Source organism: Macrobrachium rosenbergii, chromosome 2 (genome assembly GCF_040412425.1).
Source record: "Macrobrachium rosenbergii isolate ZJJX-2024 chromosome 2, ASM4041242v1, whole genome shotgun sequence".
NCBI lineage: Eukaryota > Metazoa > Arthropoda > Malacostraca > Decapoda > Palaemonidae > Macrobrachium > Macrobrachium rosenbergii.
Window position 1 is genome coordinate 46,627,375 of NC_089742.1, and position 20,296 is coordinate 46,647,670.

General features: G+C 37.1%; 1 protein-coding gene across 2 annotated transcripts in view; it reads left to right on the forward strand.

Moving 5' to 3' along the window:
* Window positions 1-3,605: 3,605 nt before the first annotated feature.
* Window positions 3,606-20,296, forward strand: part of LOC136846168 (uncharacterized) — a 48,112-nt gene continuing 31,421 nt past the window's right edge. Inside the window, exons 1-2 of one of the 2 annotated variants that reach the window (XM_067116969.1) lie at window positions 3,606-3,799; window positions 4,673-4,687. In XM_067116969.1, the coding sequence (XP_066973070.1) occupies window positions 3,757-3,799; window positions 4,673-4,687 (58 nt within the window). In that variant the 5' untranslated portion in view covers window positions 3,606-3,756. Of the gene's footprint in view, window positions 3,800-4,672; window positions 4,688-18,234; window positions 18,484-20,296 lie in introns of those variants that run through there. The other variant, XM_067116958.1, reaches the window with a different exon arrangement.

Sequence of the window (20,296 nt, forward strand, 5' to 3'; positions counted from 1 at the left end):
TTTCCTTGCCAGATTATTGGGAATCTCTTTTCCTTCCCCAGATTATTATGAGTCTTTTTTACTCTCCAGATTATTTTGAATCTCTTTTCCTTTCCAGATTGTTGAGTCTCATTTCCTTTCCAATTTATTATGAGTCTCTTTTCCTTTCCACATTATTGAGTCTCTTTTTCTTTCCAGATTATTTTGAATCTCATTTCCTTTCCAGATTATTTTGAATCTCTTTTCCTTTCCAGACTATTATGAGTCTTTTCCTTTCCAGTTTATTAGGAATCTCTTTTCAATTCCAGATTTTGAGTCTCTTTTCCTTTCCAGATTATTAAGTCCCTTTTCCTTCCCAGATTATTAGGAATTTCTTTTCCTTTCCAGATTATTGTGAATCTCATTGCCTTTCCAGATTATTGAGTCTCTTTTCCCTTTCAGATTATTATGAGTCTCTTTTCCATTCCCAGATTATTGAGTCTCTTTTCCTTTCCAGATTATTAGAATTCTCTTTTCCTTTCCAGATTATCAGTAACCTCTTTTCCTTTCCAGATTATTATGAACCTCTTTTCCTTTCCAGATTATTATATTATTATGAGTTTCTTTTCCTTTCCAGATTATTAGGAATCTCTTTTCCCTTCCAGATTATTAGGAATCTCTTATCCTTTCCAGATTATTAGGAATCTCTTTTCCTTTCCAGATTATTGAGTCTCTTTTCCTTTCCAGATTATTAGGAATCTATTTTCCTCTCCAGATTATTAGGAATCTCTTTTCCTTTCCAGATTATTAGAATTCTCTTTTCCTTTCCAGATTATTAGTAATCTTTTCTCCTTTCCAGATTATTAGTAATCTCCTTTCCTTTCCAGATTAATATGAACCTCTTTTCATTTCCAGATTATTATGAGTCTTTTCCTTTCCAGATTATTAGGAATCTCTATTCCTTCCCAGATTATTACGAGTCTCTTTTCCTTTCCAGATTATTATGCGTCTCGTTTCCTTTCCAGATGATTAGTAATCTATTTTCCTTTCCAGATTATTAGGAATCTTTTTCTTTCCACATTATTAAGTCTTTTTTCCTTTCCAGATTATTAGGAATCTCTTTTCCTTTCCAGATTATTAGGAATCTCTTTTCCTTTCCAGACTATTATGAGCCTCTTTTCCTTTCCAGATTATTGGGAATCTCTTTTCCTTTCCAGATTATTAGAATCTATTTTCCATTCAAGATTATTAGGAATCTCTTTTCCTTTTCAGATTATTAGGAATCTCTTTTCCTTTCCAGATTATTAGGAATCTCTTTTCCTTTCCAGATTATTAGGAATCTCTTTTCCTTTCCAGATTATTAGAATTCTCGTTTCCTTTCCAGATTATTAGTAATCTCTTTTCCTTTCCAGATTATTAGTAATTTCTTTTCCTATCCAGATTATTAGTAACCTCTTTTCCTTTCCATATTATTATGAACCTCTTTTCCTTTCCAGGTTATTAGGAATCTCTCTTCCTTTCCAGATTATTATGAGTCTCATTGCCTTTCCAGATTATTAGGGGTCTGTTTTCCTTTCCAGATTATTATGAGTCTCTTTTCCTTTCCATATTATTAGGAATCTCTTTTCCTTTCCAGATTATTAGGAATATCTTCTCCATTCAAGATTATTAGGAATCTCTTTTCCTTTCCAGATTATTGAGTCTCTTTTCCTTTCCAGATTATTGAGTCTCTTTTCCTTCCAGATTATTAGAACTCTCTTTTCCTTTCCCAGATTATTGTGAGTCTCTTTTCCTTTCCAGATTATTAGGAATATCTTTTCCTTTCCAGATTATTACGAGTATCTTTTCCTTCCCAGATTATTATGAATCTCCCTTCCTTTCCAGATTATTAGGAATCTTTTTTCCTTTCCAGATTATTAGGAATCTCTTTTTCTTTCTAGATTATTAAGAGTCTCTTTTCCTTTCCAGATTATTAGGAAACTGTTTTACTTTCCAGATTATTAGGAATCTTTTCTTCCCAGATTATTAGGAATCTCTTTTCCTTTCAGATTATTAGAATCTCTTTTCCTTTCCAGATTATTATGAATCTCTTTTCCTTTCCAGATTATTAGGAATCTCTTTTCCTTTCCAGATTATTAGGAATCTCTTTTCCTTTCCAGATTATTAGGAATCTCTTTTCCTTCCCAGATTATTAGGAATCTCTTTTCCTTTCCAGATTATTAGGAATCTCTTTTCCTTTCCAGATTATTAGGAATCTCTTTTCCTTTCCAGATTATGAGTCTCTTTTCCTTTCCAGATTATTAGGAATCTCTTTTCCTTTCCAGATTATTAGGAACCTCTTTTCCTTTCCAGATTATGAGTCTCTTTTCCTTTCCAGATTATTAGGAATCTCTTTTCCTTTCCAGATTATTAGGAATCTCTTTTCCTTCTTTTCCTTTCCAGAATATTAGGAATCTCTTTTCCTTTCCAGATTATTAGGAATCTCTTTTCCTTTCCAGAATATTAGGAACCTCTTTTCCTTTCCAGATTATTAGGAATCTCTTTTCCTTTCCAGAATATTAGGAACCTCTTTTCCTTTCCAGATTATGAGTCTCTTTTCCTTTCCAGATTATTAGGAATCTCTTTTCCTTTCCAGATTATTAGGAACCTCTTTTCCTTTCCAGAATATTAGGAACCTCTTTTCCTTTCCAGATTATTAGGAATCTCTTTTCCTTTCCAGAATATTAGGAACCTCTTTCCTTTCCAGATTATTAGTCTCTTTTCCTTTCCAGAATATTAGGGAACCCTTTCCTTGGAGTGATCTCTTTCTTTCCTTTCCAGAATATTAGGAATCTCTTTTCCTTTCAGATTATTAGGAATCTCTTTTCCTTTCCAGATTATTAAGGAACCTCTTTTCCTTTCCAGAATATTAGAATCTCTTTTTCCTTTCCAGATTATGAGTCTCTTTTCCTTTCCAGATTATTAGGAATCTCTTTTCCTTTCCAGATTATTAGGAATCTCCTTCCAGAATATTTCCTTTCCAGAATATTAGGAACCTCTTTTCCTTTCCAGATTATGAGTCTCTTTTCCTTTCCAGATTATTAGGAATCTCTTTTCCTTTCCAGATTATTAGGAACCTCTTTTCCTTTCCAGAATATTAGGAATCTCTTTTCCTTTCCAGATTATTAGGAATCTCTTTTCCTTTCCAGATTATTGAGAATCTCTTTTGTTTTACAGATTATTAGGAATCTATTTTCCTTCCCAGATTATTAGGAATCTCTTTTCCTTTTCAGATTATTAGGAATCTCTTTCCCTTCCCAGATTATCATATCTCTTTTCCTTTCCAGGTTTTGATGAGTCTCTTTTTCTTTTTCAGATTATTAGGAATCTCTTTTCCTTTCCTGATTATTATGAGTCTCTTTTCCTTTCCAGATTATCAGGAATCTCTTTTCCTTTCCGGATTATTAGGAATCTCTTTTCCTTTCCAGATTATTAGGAATCTCTTTGCCTTTCCAGATTCTTATGATTCTTTTCCTTTCCAGATTATTAAGAATCTCTTTTCCTTTCCAGATTATCATGAATCTCTTTTCCTTTCCAGATTATTATGAAACTAGAGACTGGTGTCCAAGTGGTCTCCTCTGTCGAACGTGAGTGAGTCCCAGACTTCCCGCGCACGCGCATGACGACCCCCAGTCTCCCCTAATGGTCAACTCTGAATACAAAGACAAATAGAAGAAAACCTCCTCCTGATGGGAACGACCGAAGAATAGAGAAAGGGGAAGGATTCTCGGAGACTCTGGAAAGGACCACGAATTGAAAATGGGCAAGTCCAGCGACAAGAAATCCCAGAGGAGTGACAGTAGTAAGTGTTCGCAAAAGTACCAAGAAGGTTTGGTTCTTGTCCCGTGGAAGGTGGTACTAGGTCTACAATAGTACCTTTTCGTTGCTGAGAAAGTAATTCTTTAATTTTTGCAAATACAGCAACTTTAAATAGTGAACCAATCATTCTTTAGATATCTGTGCAAATGCAGCATTTTTAAAACATGAACAAAGTCATTCTTTGGATATTTATGCAAATGTAGCAAGTCTGAATAATGAACTGAGTCATTCTATGGATATTTAAGCAGATGTAGCAACTTTAGATAATGAACAAAGTCATTCTTTTGATAACAAAGTAAATCTAGCAATTTTAAAAGATGAACAAAGGCATTCTTTGGATATCTAAGGAAGTACAGCAATTTTCAATAATGTACCAACGCATTCTTTTGATATTTTTGTAAATATGGACATTTTAGATAATGATCAAAGTCATGCTTTGGGTATTTATGCAAATATAGCAATTTTAAGTAATTAACCAAGCCATTCTTTGGATATTTATGCAAATACAGCAATCTTGAATAATGAACAAAGTCGTTCTTTGGATTTTTATGCAATTTTAAAATACGAACAAATTCATTCTTGGATATTTAAGCAGATATAGCAATTTTAAAACCTCGGCAAAGTCATTCTTTTGATATTTCGGCTATTATAACAATCTTAAATATTGATCAAAGTCACTCTCTTGATATTCCAGCAAATATAGCTATTTTAAATAATGAACAAAGTCATCCTTTGGATATTTAGGCAAATATAGCAATTTGGAATGATGAAATTAATCTTTTTTTTCCCAACTGTGGCTTATAAACACCAGATATTCATCAGTGAATAACATAATTGTTTTCTTCTTCCACGCCAGCTAAAGGTCCGACAAGTAAGGGCACTTTGTAACTATAGCCTCGCTTTCGTGGAACACTGTGTAAGAACTTGAGTTTAGTTGTAGACTAGTTTATTTTGATTTTTTACAAAGAAGGGCAGCTAGTGCATGATCTACAATAGCCAGTTAGTGCACCTTGCAGATTACAGCTGTCACAGACAGGACTTTTTTTTTTTTTTCGTGTTGTACGCTTGCGCAGTTCTTGCCTGTTCAGTTGCCTGGCGCCTTTGAGAGTAGGCCTACAGTAGCTGTTTTTCTGTCCACTCCAGTGCTGCTGCATATGTTACACAGTACTTGGAGGCTCGTTCCAGCAGCTTCCTTAGGCTTAAGGGCGTCCGTGTCAAGTCATGTCATGGATCTTGTGATGGTCTGAGCATCTTAGGGCTCTGAAAATTGCCGCAGATTCCGTAGAGAGATTCGAATGCACTGTAGTCATCTTCAAAGCATGGTCGAGAGGTGCAATTCTGAGTTTTGTATGGATAGAATAGCCTTTTTACTCTTTCATATTAATGTTTTTTTTTATTTTGGATAGAAGTTTCAGACGTAGGCACTGATTCAAAAGAAAATTTTCCATTTATTCAAACAGTCTTTCCAAGTTAATTCACAACACTGACTTTCTCATCCATTTCTGGTAAGATTTTGGCGAAAGTCATTCAGATAACTTTAATGAGTAAATACAAGAACTTCTCTAAATACAGAATAAGTGTTTGAAAAGGTTAATCACTTGTATATCGTCCATAGTCTGTGTGCTAGGTCTAGTGACGCGCGCCAAGAGACCAAGAGACACCGCAAGAAACTCGAGAAGACGATTGAAGAAAATGCATGAAAGTCATCCCCCCGAGCAAACATTCTTATCACTGTTCCTTTTCAGAGAAACCCTGGCTGATGCTTTGTGCCGTGGCTGTGCTAAGTATGATTTCCATAGCTTCTGTAAACTTGTGTCTGTCTGTTACAATAAATCTTACGATGATTTCTCGCTCTGTCAGATATGCCCTTGTATATAGACTATTCTCCGTAAGATACTGAAATCATTTATATTCGTCCTGTCTTTATTGTCCTTTTTTTTCTGTAGTCAAGCAATGATAGAATCTTCCTAGACCTGCATTGATGTTCACCTTTCCTACACATTTTGGAAAAATGAAGTGAATTTCGTAATCACGTTCTTCGCAAAGGGGAAAGAAAGAGAGTCAGCTTACTGTGATGCACGGTTTCCCCCACCAAGTGTTACGAATTGACAGCTTTGACTTGTTCGCTATAATGTTATACACTTTGCTATTTATCCAGCATCCCATACCTTCCTTGCAGTAAGTCCTGGGTGAAAATCACTTTGATAGAATGCCAAACAAGATAAACAGTGGAGTTCAGTATCAAGTAGCGTGTATAAGCTTAAAAAATGGAAAACTGAGATTATGGTCCAGTGCCTCTGACGTTTTTCTCTGTCATCGATAGTTAGCTCGAAAAATACTAGTGCTCCCGTTCCCAATGATGAATATTGTGGTGCCCAGAGCAGAAAAATGAACTTTGCATCTTCAACATACTGTGTTGGCACACTGACAGATCATTGGAGATCAGTGGAACTGGCCCTTGACTTTGGAAAGTCAGGCTTAAGCCAATTACGCTAGCAACCCTTGACCAGGTTACTAGACTTATATTCTCAACTTCTAAGGCAGATAACCGAGTTATTAAACGTCATTAAGAAGACAGTTCTACCCAATTATCGTTCCAAAGTCAGTAATGGTGACCGGCAAGCTTTCAAAACGTCATTCCATGGCTTTTCCTAGATGGCAAACAGCTTCCAGAGCACTGCACCTCTCTCAGTCCGTTTCATCTGTAACGTGTCTCATTGGTGTTAGACCTAAAACATACTTTAAATTTCAGTTTGTTAAGCTGCGTGAGTCTGGAGCAGTTTTAATATAGAAAATCTTTGAATAAGTCTATTTGTCTTTTTTTATTCTTTGTACAGCGCGTTCAGAGCACTGACCTTTGAAGTGTTAGCCTAAGCACATTAGTTTCAATAATGCTCTATGCAACTTGGCACCTGTGCTCTGCAAAATAAGTTTGCATTAGTGGAAATGACGGGCACTGATAAAAACAGGCGCCGAACATTCGTCTAAAACAAAGGGGCTTCTCCAAAAGCAGGCAAAATTGACACGGCCTAAAGAGAAGTCTCGGCGAGCAGATTACGAAACAAGCCATTTCACCCCGCCATGTTGGGGTTGGGTAGCCTCACTGACATGCACATTGCAAAGGCAGCAACGTGTACTAACGAGAGAGACAAAATAATGACTTGTAAACAGGGCTGTTTCGCAAATAATTTAGCAAAATACACATGGCACTAATGTTTGATTAATTGCGGAGCCTCTGATACAGAGAGGAAGAAAGGATATTGACATAAAAAAGCGAGTATTTTTCTGCCTATACCTCATAGAACATTTCTACCTTTGCATGAATATAATTATACAAAGTATAAAGCACATTAAATGGAGGTTCACGCAAGCATGAGATAATACTACATCTAGAAGTTATACCAGTGTCACAGTAAATTCGCCTGCACCTTAAGTGTTTGCTGATAACCGAGTGCTGTTTTAGAACAGAACCTCGCAAGCCTGTCCTAACATGGGCCCTAGACATTAACTTTGAGCTCCACTCTTACAAAAATATGGAAGGAAATCAGTGATTCACTTTCCCTCATTTGTAGAATAAATAACTTTATATTTATCAATATATAGACTTATGTCTGTAACTAAAATTCGGACCTAGATTCTTCTATGCCTAACGTATATGTTTCGTAATATATAGTAATATAAACATAAGCCCAGCTTAACATTATGTAGGAAGTTGAATGACTACATATATATACAGTTGCAATAACTAATTGACTATATTAATCCTATTTTAACATTAATTCTATTTTAAGTGTGTTTTTTCGACTTTCAATAGCACATTGTAATGGCTATTTTTAACGCTACACTCCCTTTTAACATTATTCTTTTGGACTTAGCAAATTTAACCTGAGAAAATCATTAGAATTAACTACAGCTGACGGCAAATTTACAATTGAAGGTAAGTTTATAATAAAACAAGTAGAAAATGTGTCGAAGTTTCTTCGGCGCAATCGAGTTTTCTGTACAGCCGCTACAGCGTATAAGCAAGGCCACCGAAAATAGATCAATCTTTCGGTGGTCTCGGTATAATGCTGTATGAGCCGCGGCCCACGAAATTTAACTACGGCCCGGTGGTAGCCTGGCCTACATCGTTGCCAGATGCACGATTAAGGCTAACTTTAATCTTAAATAAAATTAAAACTACTGAGGTTAGAGGGCTGTAATTTGGTATGTTTGATGATTGGAGGGTGGATGATCAACATACCAATTCGCAGCCCTCTAGCCTCAGTAGTTTTAAGATCTGAGGGCGGACAGAAAAAGTGCGGACAGAAAAATGTGCGGACAAAATAAAGTGCGGACGGACAGGCAAAGCCGGCACAATAGTTTTCTTTTACAGAAAATTAAAAAAGTTGGAGATAAAACATAGTATATTTTAGCGTAGATATGTGGACGGTACATTCCACTTTACACGATAGTACACAATGCCTGAAAGCAAGTGAATGACCCCAGTTTTCACCAAAGTTACATCAGTTTAATTCAACGCGATGCAACTGTCAACAGAACTTACAGTGTTTCCTCCTATATTATTTTACTAAGAAATCCAACCCCGGTCTCTTGCAAATACCGATAAAATATTCTAAAACGAGAAATGTCTTCGTTACTGACCAGTTTTCATAAAATTAAAAAAAGATGTGCAGTAATCAAAGTACCTCACCTTAAACACCGTTGCTATAGGCCTTATAGGTTCGATAGAATATAATGTTTAAACGCTGTTTTCTTCATATCAGCTTTTCCATTTCAGGCGTCGTTTATAACTGTAGTTCGAATTGTGGTCTGTGATACGTGAAAGCCTGCTCTCGTTGGCTCAGACCATAGTCTAGATTCTAAGACACTGAACTTAGGAGCACAGAGGTGTCTCTCTCTCTTTAAACCACCATCTTCAGCCATAATAGAGGACAGTTTAGCGCGGGACAGCCATTTCAATAACCGGTATTTTACGTTACTTTACAATCAGTCAAGTTAAACCTCTCGGGGACTTTGTTTACAAAAAAAAAATCAAACAAAACTGAGTAACACGTCCAGCGTACAATAGGCAATCGTATAATTTTCTCCGAAAGTACTTAAAGTAGCCATATGTTTACTAATTTCTGTTAAATGTTTTCGTAACTGTTAAGTCTTAAATTATATTTGTATTTCGTTTATTTTACCCTGTTCATTTCCTTTATTATATCCCCTGAGTTTATTTCTATGAGAAAATTATTTTCTTGGATCCTGGTAGAGTCTTCAAGCAATGTCAGCCTGTTCACGAGGTTATAGTAATAGGATACAAACATACACACACACACACACACACACACACACACACACACACACACACACACACACACACACACACACATATATATATATATATATATATATATATATATATATATATATATATATATATATAACTAGAGAAAGCTCAATAGCAGAATCGTTCGACACAATACATTTTTTTTATCTATGGATTCTCAGATGGCTTTACAAAACGAAGCCTAACAGGCTTCACTCTTGATTTCGGTAAATGTTACATTTCTGTTTTAAATTTAATTTCCATCTAATTTAAAAGATAATTTTCATTTTTCAGCAACCTTTCTTTAGCCATTTAGTTTTTATAGACCTAGTGACTCGACCATTTTCTGAAGAGCATTTCAAATTAGACCCATGTTGGTCGAATCTAATGTAAAATAAAACACGCTTTTCACGGGATTTCCTTAAATTTAATACATTTTCAAAAGCTAGACATCTGACTACAATAAAACTCATATAACCCTTTAGTTATTTACAAAATAACGCGTGAGTCGAAATACGTGTGAGTATTGGAGAATAAAAAAAAAAAAAGAAGTCTCAATTGCTTCGTTGTTTCAGATGCAAAACGGTGAATCTATTTTCGAGATAACAACGAAAGGCGGTTAAATTTATTTCCAACAAAAGGCAGACATTTTCTGCCCACTATAACCTAAAAAAAAAAAAAGAAACCCAATCATTTTCTGCCAAATCCTCCTGAGAAAATGGAAGAAACTCTGTTGTTAGCGACGTGGATATACTCCTCCGAGCAGAGGTTCTGGAACCAGGCTCCCGAGCATCCTAGTGCTTCGAAGCAGTTGTCTCGCTCGTAGTTCGTCTGTGCGTTGCAGCAGGAGACGATGGCCCAGAGACATTGGTTTCCTTGATTTTCCTCGTGAGATCTGGAAAGAAATAGAGATAGAGATATATATATATATATATATATATATATATATATATATACATACATAGAGAGAGAGAGAGAGAGAGAGAATATTATTAGAAGTCTCCTGCTGGTGTTTGAGATTTAGACTCACCCAGAACACTTCGTAGGAAATTCCCTGGAAATTTCTGTCCTTTGACGCAAGTTATCTATTTGCCCGTCTTACATATAGACGAGAGAAGCCAACTGAACTACCTTGTATTCTGACTAATTGTATTTTATTAACATATAATCTTTAATAAATACACGGAATGCTCAAAAGTTTTCGGCCACACATAAGGCTCATCCAAGGACACCCCAGTTTTTACATTATACGAGTATGTTAACATAATATCCCCCTAATTTCTGCTCACTTGGTCTACCAACGTTCAAGCACTGATACCCAGTCACAGATGATGGTTCCATCCTAGATATCAAAACATTCAATTAAGATATGAATAAATTCATTATTACTTCAAAAAAATGATGGCCAAACAGGTAGTGCCAGGTCGGTCAGGTAATTCGTAGCCAGCTGAGTTTTACCAGTGGTGTATTATGATAACACCCTCCGAATCTAAACACGCAGAGGCCATCTAACGTGAAATTTTTGAAAGGTGTCCATTGCTTTCTTTGAATTTTTTCTCATGATTCAAAACACTGAACCGGTGTTTTAACTGGGGTTACTAATCTCCATTAGAAATTTTCTGGGTCAACCTGGAAATAACCCAAAAATGCCACGAGACTTTTCTACTGAAGTCAACCTCTGTTCTGATGCCAATTTTCAGTGCACCTGTCTTGCAGACATGCCAGCCTTTTGGAAACTCTGATGCAAAGGTTGTTGGTTCTCAGTTAAACAGTCAAACATCTGTTAATCAAACCTTTGAGTGGCAAGAAATTCACCTATTTGTCGGTTCTTGAGACTTTTGGATGTTACAACTGAGGATTATCTTTGTGATGTCCCTCGCCTTCTTTTGCACCACCTTCTTTCTTTTTCGTCCATATTGGGACCACTAGACCTATGATTTTTAAAGGCTTCGACATATGATAAGGGACAAACAATCAAGTTCGTGTGTACAGACACAAAGTTGCGTCTTGCATGCATATACTAAAAAGTTTGGAACCATCGCCATTTTTCCTGCCGAGGCTGAGATCTCGGTTAGTTGGCTTAGTCACCACCCGAAGTTTATAATAAAAGTTTAGGAACATGAAGAGATCCCTTCACCATAAACCAGGGCACGTTCCATTGTCTAGAATGGTAACACAGTGGAACTGTGAGGTATAACAGTTTACCAGGAGATACTTCCACGACAGAGGAAAAGAAAAAACTGTCTAAAATTTAAGACTAAAACTGTGAGAGTTCTAGGCTGATGTCGACATTTAAACTGCTAAGTTATCTCTGAGTAAAACGAAACGAATTTCATTATCTCTTAAAAGTATGAAGTTAGTGATTATTTTATCTTGACATAATTAACAGACGTAACAACTTCTGCATTTGTTAAGTATAATAGAATATATCTTTTATATTGCACCTATACCGATGGAGCCTTTATCTCAATGTGAAAGGCGTATCTCCATTGTTCATCAAAAGTAATAAATCAAATATCAGGCGAGTCTCTGAATAAAAAAAAAAAAAAAAACACACAGTCTGTCCTTCACGTAAGACAAGTTTTTATTAAGGCGCGCTTTATACAAGACTTAAAGAAACCGGAAAATAAATGAGAAACAGATCTTTAAAAGACCAAAGTTAAAACGTGGGATGGGAAGAGCTCAGGTTCCAGCAATTTAAATTAGTCTCGACTCGAAAAAGATAAATTCATTTCTCATGGCAATGCGTCTCTTTAAGCAAGATAATGAGATACTTAAGTTCTAACGTAAAATATGTTCAGAACGAGGTGAATTTCACATGATTTTTCAAGTGCACTTTTTTTTTTTTTTTACCTCACTCTCAAATGCGGACATTTTTGGTGAAGTGAAAATTTAGTCTTAAAAAGAACTGGAAGTTCAGTTAAAAGGCCTATTACTAAAGAAATTAATTTAAAGTGATGTCATTTTGAAACGCGATAGAGAATGCTTCCGGAAGTGCAGAAGCGGTCATAATGTCATCCCGTCAGGTAGAAATATGAGGCGATGCTAATCTGTTTGCATTTATCGCACGGATTTCCTGGCGTGCAATCTTCCCTCAGTCTTCCTTAATGCTGTCTGAGAACCTATTACCGCATCTCTAATGAAAATGACGAAGAAAATGGCAGGATGACGAAATTTAATTCTCGCGAATGAAAAGTCGAGAGTCCACGCGCCCCCGAAAGAGATTCTTCTTCATATATTTCCTCGGAGGATTCCAGGTTCCTGAATAGAAAGCGTAACCAAAAAGTTAAGGAAGACGGGAAGTTGAGAATTCCGTGTGGCAGATACACACACGCACACGCGCGCGCGCACACATGCACACGAACACAAGGCATACACAGGCACGCTCACGCGCGCACAGACACGGGTAAATGAAAGATTAAGGCCCAATGTTCTGAGAAGCCTGATACTCAGACATTTATAGGCCTAATTACTGCGCACAGATTATTATCGGTCCTAGCCGTTTCGGCCGTAACATCCAAAGCAACGTATTTACCGTCATTATTTTATATTTTACGTAAATCCTCAAGAGGCTGGTACTAAACACGGCGCCCATTTTGCACGTGAACGTGATTACGGCCTGAATGACTTACGGCCGAAACAACCCGAACTTATTATTCATTCAGGACTGGATACCAAATGCTTCTTCTTCCATTTCTCGTTAGTGAAAAGTATTACCAAGGTAGATTTACCGTTTCATCTCTTACTGGTTGGTCAGTCCCATTTTTTTTAATGAATGACAACTGGTGTATTGTTCGTAAAAAGAAAAAATCAATATATCCACTACATTTTGTAACAGCCGATGTTTGGGCTCTACGTTCTGAGCAGAGTTAGTTTCTAGAATTCAGTGGAATTATACCTATGATTCTCATAATTTGTAAATCAAATACATGAGAGAGAGAGAGAGAGAGAGAGAGAGAGAGAGAGAGAGAGAGAGAGAGAGAGAGAGAGAGAGAATCAATTTCGACAGGACAGAAGTTGCAGTGCAATTAAAATGATTTTTCCACTGTGCACAAAAGTTCTCTTTGCAATTATTTAATGCAAATCAGATCAAAGACGACTACTACCAGAATCTGAATGTGACAAATAAGAAATTACTTCCTTTATCATGAAGAATTTGCAACCATTACAGATTAATTACTTTTGAAAATATACAGATAGTACTAACCGGGCATTGTCTCAATATGAAACCTCACAAGAAATCTGTAACGATCACACGAATTATATAGCTAGCTAGCAGTGAGTTAAGTCAATTCATAACGAGATTACCGAAGACTCAGAGTCTCCACATTCCCTTGAATTCTCAGAATTCTAGATGACCTTCCAACAGGTGGAATGAATTCAACTCACTGTGCAGGGGCATTCCTCTGGTTGATAGACCCATCGTGGATGTAGGCGTATTCCCAGACGTTGTAAACGGGATTTTTGTCTCTGGGAATCTCTGTGGCCGGCGCGTCTGTCGGAAGCGCGCTGTCTACTTCCGTTGTCAGGACTGGATTAGCGTTTGTCAGGGCCACCAGAGCGCAGATTACCGACAGGAAGCAGAGGGCTCCATTAATTGCCCGCTGGGAGGACATCTGAAAATTCCAACAATTAAGTATTATATAAGAATAAGAGTGAGAAGAATCTTCCAGTATTTCTACGTATTTTTTTTCGATTTTGTCTTACAGAATGTACATGCAGGAGTGTAGCTTGTTAATATGCCTAGTCTCATTCTTTCATAAACTTGAAATTCGTGAATTTGACAACAAATTTAGGCCTATGTCACTGTAAAGTAATCGACAAATGGAATGTACAGTTATTGGCCATCACAACGTGCGATGGAATTGTTAGCCAGTTTCCTGATAATGTCAAGATCAATCATATTCTTGCACTGCGTCGCAATAGATAATCTTCATCAGAGTACCCATTAAAAAGTTTCAGGGTAAGGAAGGCGCCAAAGCTATCGAGATTGGCATCCCGGGTATTTTCAGACTATGAAGCCATCTTGCCACGGCCGAGATCTTTTTGGGAATTCGAAAATATGGGGCATTTGTGACTTGACAATTAGTGGCACCAGGTTAGGTTAGATTAAAGAAGGGTAGATTAAGATGTATACTTTTTAATTATTCTTTTGCAGTAGGAGCAACTATCAATTGTTTCGTAACAGCCAAACATTCATTAGCGCACTCTTCTTCCTAATGTCGACGGCATACGCCTAGCAAAATTCTAGATTTCACTCAAATCGCAATAAAAAAATGAAAAATCCTCTCATTTGCTTATCTGCCATATATTTCATTATGATGTTCGCAATATGTTCATTATGATTCACTGCGACCATACGATTTTTACGCTGATATGCATTGGTTGTCGAATACTCCTTCAATATACCTCATTCCGGAGATGGTATGTAGGTGGCAGCACTGTATGTATGAGTCTGCACTAGATTATGAAGTCATACGTCAACTAGCATAAATTATAATTAGTTTATCAGTGGTTAGCAATATTCGATAACTACTTAATTCAGACGATAGCGGTATAGAGGGATAGTTGTCCAAATTGACGAAATGAAAATAAATTGCTTTAAAGTTAACGCTAGTAGGCCTACTGACGTGGTCGGGGTAAAAATGCATTATGATTTCTCTTATTATTTTGTCTGGCTGTAGAATACTTTCCTGTTTCCTTTCTTTGCCTCTAGAATTTTCCATTCTACCTCGCCTTTCACGGGAGAAGTTTCCCTGGTAACTCGTTTCCAAAGGACAAATTCGTACGTGATGCTTCTCATATTGACAAAGCTGGCAAAGACATGACATTCTTGATGCTTAACTTTTACCCTCCGGAGAATTGATTTAGTGATGGATCCGGTTTGATGTGGATTGCATTAATAAACAAAGGCTCAAAGGTCTGGTCCCACCTAAGAATCTGATGCGATTATGATGTCGTTTTCCCTTGTTCATGCTCCTGCCTAAATGAAGTGAGCTTCGTACAACATAATTATATAAAAAATGGTTACCATTGAAGAATAATTGAGAGAAATTGATTATTATTGTTGTCTATATACAAGTTACGTATCTTCCTGGCAAGACTCTGCATTGAAATCAAACATCGGGAAGAACCCATACCAAACCAGACACTGAGATCTGGTGAAATCTTGCAGGCGACTGGAAACTTCTGAGAGAGAGAGAGAGAGAGAGAGAGAGAGAGAGAGAGAGAGAGAGAGAGAGAAACATCATTTTTGTACCGTCCAAGAGGAGGGGATGTTGTTGGGATGTTGTTATTGAAAGCACCGTACCTTTAAAGTTGCCTCACATCACCCACGACACTAGCTGTCCCTTCAGCCGTCTACTATCGGCTATCAGTCTCCATAATTGTATCGAAGCGGATTTTTTTAGGGAAATTGAAAGGAATTTCTAACATGAAAACGACCGTAGTAGAAGGATAACTCAATTAAAGACGTGTTCTAATGTAAAACTTGAAAAATGTGGGGTAAAATTAAAAGTTTCTTATTTTACGCAGGCAAAACTTTCTTTCTTTATCTATTTAGCAGAGTTCAGTTGGATCATTATCAGTGGACACTGCAGAGGCGGGAAAAGAAACCATACCATGATTTTGTCGCTATGCTACCATTTTAGATTCGATACAATTTTCGATTTATCTCCTAAATGGAATGTTATGTGTAAAGTACAGGTGGTTTAGGTTAGGATCTATATGGAATTGCTGTTTGCTGTCAGCTGCAAGATATTCATGCGCTGCAAGGCTGTCAAATAGGCCCACCAAAGTGTCTGGGTGAAATGGCTTCTCCCAGATCGAGAAGAGGTCCAGATTACGTTCACGTACCTAGACCAGTGCAAACGCTAATAGTGGAGAAAAGCACAAGAATTTTGCACGTTTTAATTATTTTTCTCTAGTTCTAAACCAGCCATAGTGAGACATCTTAATTGTTTTATTTTTATGTATCTGTTATTGTTACTCTTCTTGAAGTAACAATAAGTTAACCGAAGTAATTTACTTAAAGGCTTTCCCAGTGAGAAAGATAAGTTTTGTATTATCTTCCATTTATCGTGTTCAAGCAAATGTAGATATATTAAAAACACACTTGTTGCTAATTGCAGAATTGCTTATTTTTTTCTTTATTAACTACAAAGGAAAGCTTTCGATTCCTTCGCATGACAGAAGCTTAGCTATGGATGACAGAATGCTATTAAATTCTTTACAGGAGTTGCTGTTCAGAAAAGCACTTACTAAAGAGACACAAATTCACTGATTACTGCAGTAACTGTAGCTACGAAACAGCATTATTCATCAGCAAATAACTCATCATTCATCAACCACCCATCAACGAACGTAACCGGACACGAGTATTTTCAGGTGCATAGTCCAGGCCTATAAGCCTAAATTTTTAGCATTTGAATTTAGGCCTATGGTCCTAGACTATGCACCTGTAAATATTTGAAAATAAGGCACTCAGAAGAATAATAGGAATTGATTGGAGGAATAGGATATCAATTAACAGAAGTAGAGAAGTAATGGGGTCCTGGTCAATGAGTATGTTTGGCTCTCACGCTGGAAGTGGCTAGACCATGTGTATAGAAGACAAGGGGTGGGTTGTCCCTGGTAGAAGAGGTAGAGGTAGGCCAAAGGAGACGAGTTTTGGGGTGATCTTGGAGTTAGCCCAGGGCAGAATGTGGTGGCGTGAGTTCATCGAGGCCCTATGCATCTCCGTGGGTGCCACAGGAAATGGTTGATTGATTGATTGCTAGGCCTATGCACAGGACAACCTTAATCTTAGGCCGAGGTCACTCACTCGGCCTACATGAGAGGAAGTAGTGCTTTATCATTCCATAGACTTATTCCTCTGTCTGCAGACGAATATAGTGGTCATGTTACCATGTATAATCTCAATTAACAGACAAATATCACTTTTAAGTTTTTATTATTATTGCAAAAGTGTCTTAGTAATGTAGCTTTGAAATGTAAATGACTAAAAGATATACAAATGACATATGCTAGAACCACCTGGATATTTTTGGGACACGTCAGTGAAAATTTACAACTGTTCAAGGTATATATATATATATATATATATATATATATAATATATATATATATATATATATATATATATATATATATATATATATATATATATATATGTGCAAAGTAAAATCTATAAAACAAACAGGAGCATAGCAACCAAAATTAGATGTATTCTTTTATAACGAAGTAGTCGATACTTTTAACCATGATGTCTTAATAATGATAGCTATAATTTGTGGGGAACCGAGAGAGAGAGAGAGAGAGAGAGAGAGAGAGAGAGAGAGAGAGAGAGAGAGAGAGAGGGCGAACCATCGTGTGTTGAACACGTCCCTTTAAAATCAAGTTAAGGAACTTGGGAGATTAATAAGTGACTGGCGCCACTACTCTTACATGAATAGAGGCAGGGTGACAATAGCAGAGGCCCCACTTATCGTCAAGTCTTGCCTCTCTCTCTCTCTCTCTCTCTCTCTCTCCTAATATTTATGTGTGCCTTTAATGCCGCGTCTTGAATACATTATTATGAGTTTGTAAGCTTTTACGGGGTTTTCCTGGTGTGTCCTATGTATCAAGATTCAGTACTCAATATGGGACAGAATCTCGTACGTTGTGCGCAAAAGATGAGCAAAAACTTATTTTAAATTAGGTCTAAAATTCGTGTATTCAATCGAACAATGTCGACATTTATTCTACTCTTTATGAAAAATGCTCTCTCTGTCTCTCTCTCTCTCTCTCTCTCTCTCTCTCTCTCTCTCTCTCTCTCTCTCTCTCTCACACACACACACACACACACACACACACACAAACACACACACGCACAACCCAAAAATCTAAAATTATAAAATTACCTCCATCATTCACGCAATTGCTCAAGCAACAACCGTTACCTATCTATTCCACTCTTTATGACAAGGGCCTCTCTCTCTCTCTCTCTCTCTCTCTCTCTCTCTCTCTCTCTCTCTCTCTCTCTCTCTCTCTCTCTCTCTCAAAAATATCTAAAATTACTTCTACCATTCCAGCAAAAAATTGAGCAAATATCGATATTTATTCCATTCTCTATAACGAGGACTTCTCTCTCTCTCTGCCTGTGTGTGAGTCTCTCTCTCAATAATATAATTTACCAAATTACACCGAAGGCCTACCCAGTGGCAGAGCCACACGAGCCATGGCTCCGTTGAGTGGAAAATACGAAATTTTGCAATGCCCGTCCCCACGCGTCTTGTCCCATGCTTCCAGGCAGGCAGCGAGCCATCATCACCATAGAAACGCGGATATCATATTTTTGTCGTGCTTCTCAACAGGTAATGTGGACTAAGGTCTATTTAGTTCCTCGTCTATCCACCAACCGAAAAGAGAGAGAGAGAGAGAGAGAGAGAGAGAGAGAGAGAGAGAGAGAGAGAGAGAGAGTCCTTCCCCATCTTTTCATGTATCCCATCTATCCCTCTCAACTCATCGTTCGGTGGGTCTCAAACTCCGGTTACTCCAGGCTAAATATAGTCCAGCCAGCCAGAGTATCGATCGCTAGCAACAAGTTGTACCTGGTCCGTCCTCTCTCTCTCTCTCTCTCTCTCTCTCTCTCTCTCTCTCTCTCTCTCTCTCTCTCTCTCTCTCATTCTTCCCTCATTCAGTCTTCAACATTTTTTTTCTTTTACTGGGTGATGGGTAACCTTTTCATCGTGATTCCGTTCTTCACGGTAGAATTTTTATCACAAATTGCTCGGAGGAGAGGTTCGGAGGGAATGCGTTGTGTTGTTTCTCAAGAATCTGAAAACAGCATTGTCCATGCACGCAAGGATTCATGGAGTCATATTTTATTTGTTTATTTATTTATCTATTTATCTATTTTCCATGGAGATTTATATCCACGCAATTACACGCTTACTCACGCCAGTATATGAATCACTCATGTTTATAATTACATAAAGAAAAATTGGGAATCTAATCTTATATACGAAAATCAGTCATGAAAGTTCTAAACTTCGGCCATGAATGACCTTAGTCTCAAGGAGGATTTGGCTAGTACTACCTATCTCTCCCACTCTCTCTGTCTGTCTGTCTCTTCTCTTGTGAAATGTGTATGTATGCAAAGCCTTCCGCGTTATTATGTAGGGGCTTGAAACAGAACTTAAGACGAAAGACGTGGTATTACAAAGGAAGACAAGCCGATCGTTACGAGGCTGCACAGCAGCTCTGTGCCCCTAATAACCGCCGCTGTAATTTTATTGGTCTAGACTCTAGAGTCTCATCGCTAGGATAGTATATCTATTTGGTAAATATTTTAACCGCGAAACAACGAAAAGATGTTTCTTCTCATCATTGCAAAGAATTGATTTTCAGAATCTTTGTTTTTGTAAACTTAACTTACAAGGTAGTAGGACTAAGGTAACCTAAGCTATGAGGATGTTATTGATAAAACTGCAACAGATGTTACCATCTACGCCGAAATTCGTTGCCAGCCAATACGTAATAAGAAGCACCCGGAAGTCTTGTGGTTATATAACTGTCATATATACAGGCTTATGGATCAAATATTACACGTTACGTGTCAGTTACCACTAATAATGCATGAATCAGTTATATGGGTTATTTAGGAAAGACATATATCTTACTGCTCATGCGTCTAGTGAATGGTCGATGACATTTGCGATTTTTGTGGTTCTCGAGAAACGGGGAAATATTAAAAAGAACAAAATGATGAAAATAAGATTATTTTTGATCATTTGGAAATGTTGGAAGGTTTAACTTAAATACTTGAATCTCGCAAATTCTGTACACACACACACACACACACACACACACACACACACACACACACACACACATATATATATATATATATATATATATATATATATATATATATATATATATATATATACATATATACATACATACATTAAGAATGTAAGGCTTAAATTAGACAGGGTGGTTCAGAACCTAAATTCTTAGTGCATCGGTGCCTGATGAAGAAGACTGCGTCTTCGTAAGCTTTTAGTACTTTGGAAATTGAAGGATCTGGAATCTAAACCATCCCGTCTTATTGGAGGCTTACACGAGTAGTATATATAAAGTATATAATATATATAGTACTGAGCGCATCTATTAGCATTTTGT